The sequence below is a fragment of the Siphateles boraxobius genome, unplaced genomic scaffold (genome assembly GCF_051911475.1).
Source record: "Siphateles boraxobius isolate OS27281-9 unplaced genomic scaffold, OSU_SipBor_1 41, whole genome shotgun sequence".
NCBI lineage: Eukaryota > Metazoa > Chordata > Actinopteri > Cypriniformes > Leuciscidae > Siphateles > Siphateles boraxobius.
The window spans coordinates 18,162,417-18,179,410 of NW_027509042.1; the positions used below are offsets into that span (position 1 = coordinate 18,162,417).

The 16,994-nt window shown below is 37.5% G+C and overlaps 1 protein-coding gene across 2 annotated transcripts in view; it reads left to right on the forward strand.

Annotated features, from left to right (window-relative positions):
• Positions 1-10,716: 10,716 nt before the first annotated feature.
• Positions 10,717-16,994, forward strand: part of pex5la (peroxisomal biogenesis factor 5-like a) — a 114,980-nt gene continuing 108,702 nt past the window's right edge. For both annotated transcript variants that reach the window (XM_077198777.1, XM_077198778.1), the window contains exon 1: positions 10,717-11,090. In XM_077198777.1, coding sequence (XP_077054892.1) covers positions 11,070-11,090 — 21 coding nt within the window. In that variant the 5' untranslated portion in view covers positions 10,717-11,069. The remainder of the gene's footprint in view (positions 11,091-16,994) is intronic.

The following is a 16,994-nucleotide window of genomic DNA, read 5'->3' on the forward strand; positions in this document are numbered from 1 at the left end:
CATGATGGCCTTTTTCTTGTCCTATCAATTGATTTATTGAAAAATACATTAAAAAAATGCAATGCATATACAGTTGTAATAAAAATTATTCAATTCCCATCAAAATTGATAGACTTCCAGCTGTTTGCAATGAACAAATCACACAAATGTAGTTGAAATAGCTCAACACAACAAATTATTCAAGTGGTTTCCCCAAATTTAACTGAAAGATCTACTTTTAAGGACTTCAGTCACAAAAATTATTAAACTCCCTGATAGAATCCCTCACAACAGCACAGTTGTCTCAACCACACCTGATGCAACTAATCAAGGAGTTCATTAGTTGCACCTGGTGTGTTGAGCTAGAACACATGAAGTCAAAAGAATGGTCCAAAAAGTTAAGAGAAGATATCATCGCCCCTTCACAAACAAGGAACATGATACAAAAAGATAGCGAAGGCACAAAATGTTCCTAGAGACACAGTTGGAAGCATAGTTCGCAAGTTCAAAGTTAAAGGAACAGTGGTTACACTACCTGGACGGGGCAGAAAAGGAAGCTACTGTATCAGATTTCTGAGAAGGAAAACATTTGAGTGACAGCAAAAGACCTGCAGCAAGACTTGGTGTCAACAGGCACTGAAGTTTTAGCTTGCACAGTAAGGCGGGTACTAAACAGCAGTATGTCTGGAGGAAGAAGAATGAAGCATATGCAGAAAAGAACACTGTCTACAGTTATGCATGGTGGCGACTCGCTGAGGCTCTGGTGCTGCTTTGCATCCTCTGGCACACCTGCAGTGTGTGGAAGGCAAGATGGATTTTTGAAGTATCGGGAAATCCTAGGAGAAAAGGTCATGCCATCAGTGAGGAAGCTGAAGCTTGGGCATCATTTGACCTTCCAACAGGATAATAATTCCAAATGTAGCATCTGGACCAATCACACACACACAAATTATTCATTATAATATATGAATAGTCCGGCAAACTCACTCTCCCAACAAAGATCTGTGTAACTTCCCCCGAAACTAACATCACAATGACTACGTTTACATGCAGCCAATAACCTGTTCAAAACCGGGATATTAGCAATAACCCGGTCACGCACGGCCATGTAAACACCGGCAAAAACCCGAATATGCTCATATCCCGGATTTTAAAAACCCGGATATGATACCTGGGGTACCCCTTTTCTAACCCGAATTTTTGGTCATGTAAACGCGTATCGGCATATCCCCATAATGATTTGTGTTCTGCGCATGTTCTATTCGCAAGGAATCTTGGTCTTTTGAGTAGAGGAACTTCTCGGCACATACAAAAAGCCGCGTGCAGTATATCGGAAGTAAACATGGCGAGACGCAGCACAGCATACTTTTGGAGCGAGGTCAGTACCAGCACCAAAGCTCAAACAAAGGCGATTGCTATCTGCCCCGAACTATTCATTATCCGCATGCTGCTGCTGCTGTTGTTGTTGTTGTCTTTGGATACAGGAAGAAGAATCGGAAATGACGCATATTGTGTTTTAAGGTTGTCCGTACGTCCAGTATACCATACTGTACGATATATATACCATATATATATCCACTTGAGAAAGGTATAAACATGTATCTTTATGTTGTTTTGGCCTATGTTTTCTTGTAAACTCTAATGGGTTCATATCATATGTGTGGCATGTTTGGTCTCTATAAACTCCAATCTAACTTAGTCTCATTATTTGATACATTAAGTATCCTTACACCGTTTAAAGAAGGGCGTGTTAGAACTAAACTGATGTTTTTCTCAAGGCTGTCGATCTGCTGAATTTCAAACAATGCTATAACTTTTTGCTTTCCTGTATAAACTGTATGCATGTATGTATGTGTATGTTAGAGTAGTTTAAGTGTTTAGTCTAGTTAATCAAATTTTCATGTCACACGTAAAGTTGTTCGTATCTCAAGCTCATATCTGGAGTCACTAATCATATCGATCTTGACTACTTAGTAAGAAAGACATTTCCCATGCCCCGGAAATGTACATTTCTATTAATTAATAACCAATATTGAGGGTTCACTGGATGAACTGAGTAATTGGTTGTAATGTCAATGTAGCTACATTAAGTTAATCCGATTAACTGACCCAAATATTCATAATCAATTATAACAAGTTATTAATGGTTATTAATATTTCATAGAGCTAATTTGCTACACAAACATACCTCAATCAAGGCTTGGTTGCAAAATAAGTTTGTTGAAGTCTCTGGTGGGATTTGAAGAAGACGTTTGCAGCACGCAAACCCAGGTATATTATTGAACTGGAGGCCATTGCTCAAGAGGAATGGGCTAAGATTACTCAGAAATGCTGCCAGAAGCTGGTGTCTGGTTATACGTCTTGTTTGCAGCAGGTCATAACAGCAAAAGGGTGTTCTACCCAGTACTAAAGATGCTTGCCATGAAGGGGTTGAATAATTTTGTGACTGCAGAAGTCATTAAAGTTGCACTTTCATTTGAATTTTGGGAAACCACTTTCCATGGCAAATTTCCATTACTTTTGTTTCATTTTGGGAAACCACTTTCCATGGCAAATTTCCATTACTTTTGTTTCATTTGTTGCAAACAGCTGAAAGTCTGTACATTTTGCCAATAAACCTGATTTTCAATAGGGGTTGAATAATTTTGATCACAACTGTACAATGATATTGTAACAAATCAGCAGACTCAGCGAGATCCAGCCGCACCATTTACTAGAATAGTCAAGACAGGAAGGGTCAAACAATGGCAAACAAAACAGAGAAGGCAAGGGTGAGACAAACCAGGTAGACAGGCAAAGGGTTGAGGCAGGCAGCGAGAATCAGAGTCCAGTAAACAGTCCAGGGTCAGGGCAGGCAGAGAAGGGTCAGCAACAATAAACAATCCAAAGGTCACTTTGATTCAGGAATCAAACTCGGGAAAATAACACTCAGAAATGATATCAGGAAAGTCAAAACTTCACACTGGTGTGGTGCGTGGAAGTGGTTTATATGTGTGTGTGTGAATGAGATGCAGGTGTGTGTAATCAGCGCAGTGCAGGTGTATGGTGTTTGGTGCAATCAGTCCAGGGAGGTGCATAATGGGAAATGTAGCCCAAGTTAACCCAGGAAGTGCGTGGCTAATCGTGACAGATATCAATATAACACTTAATTCTCAATTAAAACGCATGTAATGTATGTAATAAATATGTGTGTGCAATGATAAAACTGTCCTATTATCATATAAAAAAAAGCCTTATTAAAATAATTTGTTCTTTTATTAAATTTAATTATCTCTTAGAAAACTACTGCTTTATTATATTGCTTATTGGAAGATATTTTGTTTGCCAAGTCATGTGGTGGATTTAAGTCATGTGATCGAACCAACATGCAGAAATATAAAAGAATATAAAACAGGGAATAATATCATAGACAGGACTTTTGCAAACCTTTCGGTAGGTGTAAAGGTTAACAAGTCCCTTATCAGATCATTACATTTTTTTTATGAAGACATATTAGTTCAGGTTGTAGAATGTCTTGTGGTGCAAAAAACATATGTAAAATATTTATGAATGAATGATATTCAATTAGGCTATGATATTTGTAAGAAATATATAACAAAAATATTTTATTTTTGAAAATAATTATTATTATGTGTCATCAAGGTGTAAGGTATCTGTTAATACTTTTTGAATAGTTTGCTCCACATGACATTTTTAAAGTCATTAAAATAAAAGCGTATAAAACAGTATAAAACTTTTATTTTTGAAAAAATATATGAAATCAACATGACTTTAAAGTGTATATTTCTAAGCACTATTTAAAGTTTAGTTTAAAGTTTAAAGCACAGACTAATTTTCTCATAAAACACTTGTATGTCATTGACATTGAAACTTGAACATGCAATTCGGATTCAATTCAATTACAGGAGTTAAGGACATTTGTCATAAAAATATTAAAATATGCCATAGTATAAAAATATGGGACTTTGCCAAAATGTGAATCTATTGACTTGAAGCAGTGCAACCAACCTTTGGCCCTCGTTTTTATTGAAGAGAGTTGCTTAATGAGGCTAAACATGGAGGTGATGGACCAAAATGGGGACGGATGTTGCTCTGTCTGGAAGAGGGGAAGGCTGTTATTATAATTGATAGCCCTTGCCGCTCACTCCCATTTCAAAGTTCATTACCAGCAGCGCTGCACTCCTCACGTCAAGCTTTCGCAAGGTGCTTCATGGTTCTTCCCAATGCAAGAGAGATTTATGGACCCTAGATGGATCATCTGGGTTTTAAAAATACACTAGGAAATGAAATCATGCGCTCTAAATCCCTCAAGATTTTCAGTCCAACATTAATTTAGTCTTACTGTCATTGCTTTCACATGAAGCAAAACTGTCATTTACCCCCAGAGAAATACAAAAATACTTCAAATGCATTAAATGGAGCAGAGAGATGATAAAAATGTAATGTAATTTAAAAACAGTGACATTGTTAACATTGTTTTATCAGATGTGAAGGCCTCTAGCAAATGATGTCGGGGATATACGTTAACTCTCTTCACGTATACATGCCATCTGAATGTGCCGAGGTGTGAGGTATAATAGACAGTAGACAGCTAATTATGGCTCTGTCAGTGGTAGGGAGGTCACATGCCTAATTCTGGTTGACAGTAGAAGAAACTCATTGTGTCTGAGAGATACGCACAGTCACTGCTATATGGAGATTCTTAGTCTCTATTTATAGGGAAAGGTCATATACATTTTTACTACCTCTCATGTTGTTCCAAACCTGTAAACTTACTTTCATCTACGGAACAGAGAAAAAAGATATTTTGAAGAATGTTTCAACCCTTTTTGTCTATACACTGTAAAAATGGTCTTAATTTAAAAGACTGCAGTGGTTTAAAAAACAAACACACTAATAATTGTTAATTGGTTAAGTTCCCCTATAACCAGTAAGTTCCCTAACAATATACAATGACAAATATTTAATAGATCTAACAAGATATTTCATACAGTGTTACAGTAAAAAATTGCAGATTTTAGTAATTCTACAGGACAAAAAATGCATGCAGGTTTGGATTTTTTTGGGAGGCGAACCATTTCTTTAACATCTGTAATTTATAGTTTAAGAGTGCTTTTAATTGATCCAGCTGCTATATCAATGTTTAAATACTTTTTAAAGCTAGCAGAGAGATCTCACAAGATCCGACACAAACCATAAAGTAGAAACAAGCTCTTAATGCAAGACCTGCTGTTGCACTTGTTATTACTATTCATTTAAAGCATCAATGGTGAATGAAATTAGCTTTCAAACTTTGGTCTGGTATTTATTATAGCGATAGATAGTCAGAGCATCTCTCATCCTATTTTTCGCTTAGTTACATGCGCATATTTTGACTATTTGTATCGGGTTGATCCTTTCTCTGTTTGTTTTTACGATCAATAATCTAGCAGGATCATCGATCTTACATTAAATAGACAGTATTACATGACTGGAAACAGGACAAAAGATGACTCAAATTTAACATGCACAAGTAATGAACAATCATTTATGATTCAGGATCGCAATTATAGACAATAAATCATACCCTCCTTTTTAATGAGTACAGGACGTCTAAGAAATCCCTGATGCCTACTGAGTTACAGCTGTACTGACAATTACTGCAGTATCCTAATCAGTTTATCCATTTCCACAGAGCTATTGTTTTAAAATTACCTACAGTGACATTTTGTTGACATTTACAAGAGAATTAAATGCTGTTGAAATTTTGTTCCTGAAGCATCAGCATGCATTTTTGAGAAACATTAGTGTGTGCTATAGCGTATATTACTTCTGTCTACATTATATTACACTACTCAAGAAAAGGGAGCAATTGCTAATCAAAGTAATCGTTTTACCTCAACCCTGAGTTAAATAAGCCTACTAATGACAAAACCCCAGCAAACCGTGATTTTAAAATTGAAAGATGAAATAATAAGATGAAGCAGAGTTTTGCCTCTTTACCTTGAAGACTGAGTAATGTTAGTCAGTGAAAGTACCCTCCCAAAATTATTGCTTAACTTTATTAAGTTAAAAAATAATAATAATAATTTAAAAAAAGTATATATGGAGGAAAATGGAGGAAAAATGGTGGGGGGAAAATATAATATACAGAACAAAGTTAATGTTGCATTGTCAGAACATATGAAGTGTTTTTTTGTTGTTGTTTTGCATCAGCTGTTTCCTTAGATCATTGAATTTTCATTGCAAAAAATAACTTTTCATTTGTCATTTTCATCTTTCTATTTAAGCACCATTAAAAAAGCACTATATTGTACTCAGACTCATGCAGATCTATGGCATAATAAAAATTTATTACAGTTGTTACCAAAACATAAATTGAAAAAAACAAATCATATTAGCTCAGATTGCCAATCAATAAAACGATCCTAAACAATGTCACATGTGTATTCTGTTTTTGTTTTCCACAGCTCACCCAGACCTAATGATGTCACTGGAGTACAGTCACTTTTTCCATGCGTCCTGGTCTGTTTTCAAGCCTGGAGTGTCATTGAGTGACATCAGTATTCCCACCCAGGCCTGGAAACCCTTACTTGGAGCTAAACCCCTCTCAGCCATGCACCATAGATCTGTCAGTGACTTCACATGTCCTTATAACCAAGAAGCAGGCCACACAAACACAGCTAGGTTTCTGACTCTCATGTGGGATTAATGATGACGCTGTTACTGTATGTTGACAGAAAACAATGAATACCTTTTAGACAGCTGTCAGACTGTATTCAAAGGCAGAATACTAACCCAACCCATGAAGCCTCTCAATTGATTCAGTCACTTGTCAACAGTATAATATGACAGTGTAAAGGTGATCTCGTACATCAGATGGAATGGAATGGACAAAAATAGAGCAGAGTCTTACATTTTTTAAACTACGGTCACATTTATCATACTCAGAGTATTGTAAAAATCTAATAGATGATTTGAATAAATGAGGACATCTATTCTTGCCCTCTTTTATAAATATTTAATTAATCTAATCACCATTCTTTATGAATAGAATAGAGGACATATTTTTCATTGATCATAAAATATTACATTTTAAGAACTGTTCCATTCTTCTCTTGAAGAGATTCTCATAGAAGAATTGTAACAGAAAAGACTGTTTTAACATGTTTGTACCATGCCTCTATACTATAGACTATATTTTAGCATAATCAGAAAGAGATTCATTTGTAGAAGCAGCAATACAGCATTTTTCCCACCAAACACTATATTTTAAAATGAACTGCATGCCATATGCATCCGGAAAGTATTCACAGTGCTTCACTTTTTCCACATTTTGTTATGTTGCAACCTTCTTCCAAAATGGATTAAATGTACTGTTTTCCAGAAAAATCTACAAACAATACCCCATAATGACAAAGTGAAAGAAGTTTGCACCTTTGGTACAAATTACAGCCTCAAGTCTGTTTGAATATGATGCTACAAGCTTGGCAAACCTTTTTTGGGAAGTTTCACCTATTCTTCTTTGCAAAACCTCTCAAGCTCCATCAGGTTGGATGGGGAGCGTCGGCGCACAGCCATTTTCAGATCTCTCCAGAGATGATCAATCAGGTTCAAGTCTGGGCACTGGCTGGGCCACTAAAGGCCACTCTTTTGTTATCGTGGCTGTGTGCTTAGACTCATTTTCCTGTTGGAAGATGAACCGTCGCCCCAGTCTGAGGTCCAGAGCGCTCTGGAGCAAGTTCTCATCAAGGATAACCCTGAACATTGCTGCATTCATCTTTCCCTCGATCCTGACTAGTCTCCCAGTTCCTGCTGCTGAAAAACATTCCCTCAGCATGATGCTGCCACCACCATGCTTCACTGTAGGGATGGTATTGGCCAGGTGATGAGCAGTGCCTTGTTTCCTCCAAACATGACACTTGCCATTGAGGCCAAAGAGTTCAATCTTTGTTTCATCAGACCAGAGAATTTTGCCTTTTACTGAGGAGTGGCTTCCGTCTGGCCACTCTCCCATACAGGCCTGATTGGTGGAGTGCTGAAGAGATGGTTGTTCTTCTGGAAGGTTCTCCTCTCTCCACAGAGAAACGCTGGAGCTCTGTCAGAGTGACCATCGGGTTCTTGGCAGGGGTGCCGCTAAGGGGGGAAAAGTTAGGACGATTCTAAGGGCCCACACACTTTTGGGGCCCCCAGAGATCGATTTCATTAATGGAATGGGTGGGGTAGGGGGCCCAACCTCATATTCTTTCATAGGGCCCAACATTTCTAGCCGCGCCCTTGGTTCTTGGTAACCTCCCTGACTAAGGCCCTTCTCCCCCGATCGCTCAGTTTGGCCGAGCGGCCAGCTTTACGGAGAGTCGTGGTGGTTCCAAACTTCTTCCATTTACGGATAATGGAGGCCACTGTGCTCATTGGGACCTTCAATGCTGCCGAAAGTTTTCTGTACCCTTCCCCAGATCTGTGCCTCGATACAATCATGTCTCAGAGGTCTACAGACAATTCCTTGGACTTCATGGCTTGGTTTGTGCTCTAACATGCACTGTTAACTGTGGGACCTTATATTGACAGGTGTGTGCCTTTCCAAATCATGTCCAATCAACTGAATTTACCACAGGTGCACTCCAATCAAGTTGTAGAAACATCTCAAGGATGATGAGTAGAAACAGGATGCACCTGAGCTCAATTTTGAGTGTCATGGAAAACGCTGTGAATACTTATGTACGTGAATTTTAGGGTCCGAGCACCGATGGTGTGAGGACCCTATTGGAATTGCTTATTATTCTCGTTTTTTATTTTTAATAAATTTGCACAGATTTCAAACAAACTTCTTTCACATTGTCATTATGGGGTAATGTTTGTAGAATTTTGAGGAAAATAATCCATTTAATCCATTTTGGAATAAGGCTGTAACATAACAAAATGTGAAAAAAGTGAAGCGCTGTGAACACTTTTCAGATGCACTGTATATCAACACAAGTCATCCAGCTTTTATTAAAATCTAGCTTACTCCAATGTCATTAAGTGTCTCATACCAGCCACTGAGCGAATACACAGAGTAACATTATAACATAACTTTCAACACACTCAAATGTATTTTTAGCATGATTGTTTTGACCAAGTAAAACAACGTTGGGTTAACCCACAATATTAATTTGTCATATAAAGTGACCTATATGAGTAGTAATTCAGGACATGTGGGTGTTTCATTCGAATGAAATAAAATAATGTGAATTTAGATGATCAAACGTAACTGTAACAATGTTCAAGTTCAGGGAAGAAGATAAACTTTAAACGTAACTTCAATCGTAAAATAAACAAACAACTGAACAAAAGGAGTGGCAGAGGCCGACTGTGGCATATAAAAACAACAAAAAATTTCCCAGCCACTCGGCCTGCCCTGCTTTATCACAGTAACATTAATAAAACTTTAATACATTAGCTCATCCATGAATATGTTTTCTGCCTGAGTCCTGTCGGATTGCTTTCCATCGGCTGTGGAGACGAAGGTAACAACTTCCATGATTCCACTCTCATTCATGGCGTCATCAAGCTACGCCTTTGATTTGAATAAGCAAACAGAAGCGAAACTTACATAATGTGCCTTTACTGTGTGTGTGTTTGTGTGTGTGTGTGTGTGTGTGTGTGTGTGTGTGTGTGTGTGTGTGTGTGTGTGTGTGTGTGTGTGTGTGTGTGTGTGTGTGTGCGTGTGTGTGCGTGTGTGTGCGTGTATTTGTTTGTGTGTGTGTTTGTGTGTGTGTGTGTGTGCGTGCTGTGGTGTGTGTGTTTGCGTGTATGTTTGCGTGTGTGTTTGTCTGTGTGTGAGGAAACAGCTTATAAATCAGTCAAAAAATAAGTTATATTTTTTGAAATTGTAAAAATGCAGAAAATGTTCTAGGATGGGTAGATTTAGTTGTAGGGTTAGGGGCTAGAATATACAGTTTGTACCCTAGGGCTATAAAAATCATTAGGTCTATGTCCCCATAAAACATGAAAACCCAACGTATGTGCATATGTGTGTATGTGTGTGCGTGCATGCGTGCGTGTGTGTGTGTGTGTACTGTATAGGTATATATGAGTACATAGGCCTACACAAATGTATATGTTAAAATATTTGTATACAGCCTAGCATTTGTAATTAATCAATATGGCAATCTGTATTTAGATTTAGGCTAACTTAATATAATATCAACATATAGCTACATTAACTTAATGTAATTCGATAAAGAGAAGCAATTAATACAAATTAAATATTAATTTGTCCATATTGTTTAGCCTATTTTTTCCCCTTTAGTGATGCAAGTCAACAAAACCATTAAGCTACTTTAAAAAAAAAACATAAGCAAAAAAGCATTTATTTTGCATGTTGTTAATAATTATGTTTTCTGCTACATTTCTTCACCTTATCACACCCCCGGCAACTGACTATTGTGTAACAAAAGCAAAACAATTGCAAGTGGCGCCTCCTGGCTTGCTCAGAAGATACAGGAACATCACACGAAGACCGAGATAGCTATTCACTTGATTTAGTAAGTACAGCTTAACATTAAAACGACGAGAACACCTGGACTGAGCATCTGCGCGTGCAGCGAATGACTTCTGTAAATGACGGAACCGACTCCGCCTAAATCCGTTTGGGGAGAGGAGGGGACGAACAGTCGACAAGGAGAGAGGGAGAGAGGGGGGGGGGGGGATTGGGGGGTCTGATAAAGGAGGGAGGAATTGCTGAAGAATCAGACCAACTAAGATAAAACCCTGAGAGCCACACCGGGGCTTTGATTATGACGTAGGCAGGATTCTCGACCGATCAGCGCATCCATCGCGCGCCTCAGCAAGTTGGTGATGAGACTCGCCGGCGCGCGTGAAGCTTGGAAGCCTCCTCACCTTATAAAGTGCATCGGTGACGAAAGCTATCGCGTGCGCGTAAATTCAGCACTTGGTTCACGAGACAGCTCCAGTGTGTCGGCTTCCCTTACAGGACTCAATTTAAAGAGCAGTTCTTTCAGTACTTTCAGAACACTCTCGCACGCATGAACATTAGAAGTGTCATCATATTTCTTGTGCTCATCTAGCTGTGATCCATAGCCCGGGACCATTCTTATTCTCCACTAAATATGTACCAGGGGCATTTGCAGGTAAGACTATGTTAACATAAGATGTACACTAATTTTCTTTATATTTATGATGGCTGTTATTTGTATTGTTTTAGTTACACTGAAATCACCGGATTGCACTGGGAGCATGTTAGGTGCAATTATCGAGTGATCAGTGCATTAAAATCATGTCAAAGTTTGGATTTTGTCCTCCTTGTAAAAAGTCTTGCTTGCTGTTGTCTATGGTGTTAATTATTTAAGATACATTAATGGCAGATACTGTAGTCTCAGACATGGTAAGTTATTTATACATTTAAAAAGACATTTTAGCCAATTTATGTTTGATCGATTAAGAAAACCAATGCATGTTAAGCCAGTGCTATTAGTGTACATGACGCAGGTGCCAGTTGGGCAATTTAAAAAGTAAAATAGCCTCTTTGCAGAAAAGAAAGGAAAGCAAGTTTCCAGTTACAAAACGCTGGCATAGACATTCATCTTCTGTCTTTGTGTGCACTTTAAAGATTTTTATCGTCGCAGTTGCACACTTTGTTGTAGTGTCACCAATAGTGAATTACCCAATATTTTGTTGTATCTTAAATAGGCCTACACAGTTGAATTTGAAGGAGCAATCCATAAATCACTTTATGTGCAAAATGAGACCCACCAGGGTGTTTTGAACATCTATGCTTACTGCAACAATAAGATTTGGTTGTGTTACTTTTGATGAAGATCTGTTAATTATGTAACTGGTAAATTAAAGCAGGCAACGCTTTGTTTACCAAGTCTCACAACTTCCAAGTAATTTACCAGCTGAATATTTTATGACTTCTATTACAGCATCTTAGGAAACCAGAGTAGCTTTTTGATACCCTTTGTCTCTGGTCTGCTATGTGTCTTCGGTTACCTTCACATCACTAGTGATTGGCTTTATTTGTATTATATTTACAATGATTCTCTATTTTGTCCAGCATTTCGAAACCAACTCATTCTTACACATTTGAAAAGCTTGATATCTAATTTAAAACTACATATATGCAATATTGTACGAGAATAATTGTTCCAGGAGACAGAAAATAGATTTGTTTTCAGGTAACGGTAATCAGACACTTGATAAGAGTCTCATATGGTCCTATTCATAACTGTTCTCATCATGTTAGAGGCTTTTATTTCAGGCTTTGGGGAGTTAGGGAGAGTAAGATATCACATTTTCTCTGTCAGGTAGGGAGGTAATTTAAGAGGAAATGTTCTCTCTGTGCAAAGAAGATGTTTTATCTGTCCTTAAATGGGCTCTTTGCTGCTCCTCCTTCCCTAAACAGACACACTTATCTTGACAGTGATGGCTCATTCTCCTTTAAAGCCATCCCAGAGTATAAGAGCCAAACAGTTTGCATTTGCACATTATATATGAGTATACATAGCAGCACTGTCATGAAGAGTTCAAATCAAATGGTACATTTTCTAAGCAATAAAGTTTGCAAGAATGTCACAGAGAGTTGTTCAAAGCTAACCTATAAGTCATTAACAGATAATCATGTGTTGCTGGTTTTATTAAAGTTAATTTAAAGTGAAACTTGGCTTTCCCTTGTGGAGTGTTTGTGAACATACAGCTTTTGCTGTATTAAACACCAGCCTCTTACCACACTAGGGGGCATTGGAAATCAGTATATCCCACTGATCATTTTCATAGACCAAATTTATGTAAGTTCTGTCATTTCATCTCCAACAACACAACAGGATTTGATAATAATATATATAATACAAAAACATGTTTTTAATACTTGCATAGTATGACTCTTTAAGGTATTGTTCATATATTTATCTTGTGACAATCAGTAAATTGATAGCACATGCAGAAAATATCAAAGTAGTTTTATTTTAAGAGCTATTTGACCTGTTTTAACCAAATATCAGCTCACACCTTAAATGTAACAACACGTGTTAATATTACTATAAATAACTCCAGTTGCTTGGGTGATTCCTGCCCTTTACAGCCATACCGCTGTTTGAGATTAATTTGCAATTCACAGTGTTGCATTCACTATCAAACATGGACATCACAAATAGTCCAAAAGTGCAGCTATCGTGTGCATGATTTGTGTGTCTTGCTGTGGCTGTAGCTAAAATGCGCCACACTGTCCGCCCAAGATAAAGCACCTTATGGAACACTAGCAAAAGCTCCTGTGCCTTTTTATCTTCTTATTACTTTCATTAGTCGAGGCATCTTTTGCATATTCAGGAATTAATAGAGTGTCTCTAAACCTCTTTGTTCAGTTCAGGGTCTACTTGTAATTTTTAGAAGTAATTCTTGTTTTATAAAATTAAACATATCCTTCCTTTTCATCTACTTTTCAGAAAATCTTAGCCTGTGTGTCCGATTCCCTACAGGATGAAACCTTTTATATAATCCAAAAGAATATAATTCCATAAAGAATCTTTGGTGTCACAGTTCAGTATTCACTTAGTGTATCAGTTCCTTTTTCTATAAATCTATTTAGTTATTTCATAAATTATATACAACCATACCACCATGAAATGACCCATATTAATTATTGATAATACAAATTATGGTTCTTTATGATTCCCATGCATCACTTTTTAAATCACTCTGCTTTCTGTATTTGCGGAATTCCAGGCTAATAGTCTAGATCCAGCTTTGGCTGCATTATTTTGCTAGTGATTAACATTAGACAATATAACTTGCCAAATTGTGTGTACGATGTGTTACTCTGTCTTAACTTGTTTATATAACTGTTGAAATGGTATATGAATTGTATAGTTGTATAAACTGTATACAAGATTCATTTATACACATATTTGCATATATACGCACATTAATTTATGCTTTTGTTCTGAATATAAGCATTGTTTTTCTAAAGCTCAGTCACATGGCATGTCTTACTAGGTGCAGTAGGGTAAAATACTTCCCTTAGAGTCAGTTGTTCTGCTGGCTAATAATTGGCCATTACCCTCAACAGAGCCTCGGTATAGCATTTACTGGGCTCTTCCGGTCTGTCTTTAAATGTATAAAATCAAATAAATGCAATGTTATCCTCCCATTTTCTAAATGCCTGCCTAATGGGTACCTCATCGAGCTGTTGTGTTGTGTATAATGCCGTGGTGTGTGAATGGAGTCTCCCTGATTTCCCACAGGTGTGCAGATACGACCCTGTACAGTGTTTTCCTACCGCTGCTTTGATAAGCTTGCAGGGATGAGGTTGGCTTTTTCATGTTTCACCTCTGTTTTTGACAGTGATAGTGCTTTTGGTGGGAAGGTGAACGGTAGTTCATCTTGGGCTCTCGCCTTTTTGAGCTGAGCTCAGAAATAGAGATTGAGATGTGCTTGTGTGACACCTGTGAGTGTGAAATATGTTGGCCCAGATTGCAGCACACTGAGGTGAGGGGGCTCTCAGAGACCCTACAATTGACCCTTCGCAGGGAGTTTGATTGACAGGAAATCTGACCAATCATAATCCGCCATCCGCCGAATCCGCCATTTTTGTACGACAAAGCAGTCAGGAGAGTTAGTAGATTAACGCTGGAGGATTTGAACTTGAAAAACGGAGTGTACTGACATCTTTCCGCGGTTAAAACAACATTCCTTCTTATGTTCTTTAGTGCTTATTTGATGCTATAAATTAGAAGGAAGAGATGATCGGTTCACGAGCAGTTTTAAGAGGCTCTACAGCGATCTGTCACCACACATTAAAGAGCCACAAAACGATATTTATTGTTTACATTTCTTTAAGTTCCAAGTTGAGACTTTGTTTCAAATCAAAGGTAACCTGGTCTGTCCTGTCTGTCAGTGTCCTCTTTGCTCCGCGATGTATTTTTCACTGTGTGAGAACATGATGTGGCACGAGAGTGGGCATGGCTTGTCGGACATAGCAATAGTAACTAAAGGGGGCAGGTCTTTGCGAACGGTCAATTGTGACAGCTATTGATTTATGTGTGAGGGTCTTAATCTGACCTTTCAGGGCCTTTCCCTATAGAAAAGTCTGAGAAAGAAAAAGACAGATAGTTTTAGAGAGTCTATCCTCTGAATAGTAATGTACTACGCATAGATTAATCCATTGTGGGCTAATGTAGGTTAGATAAATGGTGTTACACGCAATGCTGCTATACACATAATAAAATTACAAGCAAATTATAAAAGCGCCCTGATGGAAACAGCAAAGATACATAACAGCACTCTGCAAACTGTAAAAAATGTTAAAGGAAATTGTGTTTTGTGGCCAACCATCAATTTATGCAGATTCCAGCTATTTTCAAATGTCTCTCAGAGGTTTAGAATTCTACAAAATTAAAAGACGGCAGTAATCCCTAATGGACCTCTAAAGTGTTTGTTCACTTGCAGACTTAAAGGGATAGTTCACCGAAAATGGAAATTCTGTCATCATTTACTCACCCTCATGTTGTTCCAAACCATGTGACGATCTTTCATCTGTGGAATATAAAAGACAATATTTTGAGAAATATTGAAATATACCATGGAAGTCAATGGTCACCAAAAACAATTACCAAAATTATTTAAAAATTTCTTATGTTGTGTTCTGTGGAAGAAAGAAAATCATACATGTTTGGAACAACATGAGGTTGAGTAAATGATGACAGAATTTTCAAATTTTGGGGTGAACTATCATTTTAGTAGTCTACAACTAAACAAAAACGTTAGAGCTCCATAAGTGACTGCCATGCTCTGATTTCACAGAAGTCTGAACCTCTAAAGACATTTTAAAAGAGCAGAAATCTGTTCACCCCCCAAAATGAAAAATATGTCTTTTACTCACCCTCATGTTGATCCAAAATTGAACGCTTTCTTTCTTCTATATAACATGAAAGAATATATTTTGAAGATTTTTTTAGCTGTTTGTTTATGTCACCATATTTTATGTAATTTGTGTATGTGTGCGTTGATCAATGTTTTGGTTTGATTTACATATTTCTCTGTTCACCATTAATAATCTAGCTTTAGATGACTTGTAGTATAGCAGTCGAATTGTATGGAGTGATTTCAAACTTTTTGTCCATAATATAAAAGTCCAAACGTTCAAGCTCCAAAAAGACAAATAGATGAGACAATTTGTATTGTCAAAATATTATCAAAATATCAAAATATCTCCTTTTATGTTCCAGAGAAGAAGGAAAAGCACATGAGTTTGGAATAGCATATGAGTGTGTAAATCATAACAAAATTTTAAATTTTAGGTAAACTATTCCTGTAAGAGAAAGGTTTTTGGTTAATAGATTACGGCTGTTCTGTTAAGAAACTTTTGATTGATTTTTTGTGAAATAAGAAGCATTTAATGGTATGAAATAACTTTTTACTAAAGTAGAGTGTCAGGCAAGCTGGAGGATACATATTTTATCCAAAGACATAGGCGTAAATGTTAATAGAACGTGTTTTAAAAGCTCAACTGGTACAGCATGGTCCATACAATACCAATGTTATGGGTTCAGTTTCCAGTGAACATGTATAGTTTGTCTAACTGTTGAGAGTGCATGTCGCTCAGTATCCATCACAATAATACTGAAATCATGTTGATAAAGTCCGGAAGAAGGACAGTGTAATAGAGTGGCATGTGGCAGCCTTTCAAATAAAATCAGTAGACCATCTGTCCCACTCAAGGTGTGCTTCTTGACAGGGGGTATTTTTACATCACCGCTTCTACTATTTGAGTTTTGCATCTCTGGCTCAACTCTTTAAGCTAAATTCCTAAAGAAGAAAAAAAGACAAGGGACTATTTTGTCCTTTATCTGTTAAAGCTGATTAGGCTGAGTGTGTCACGTCTCTCATGGACACTTATCTGAGAGGACAAAACTCAAGGCCGGCGTGGAAAACAATCAGCAGGAGATCAGCAGGAAAAGAGTCAGGAGAAACAGACCGGAGCAAGTGGAATAAGTGATCGCGTTCGCTTTACCCCTAGGGAATATGTGAGCAGTATTTGT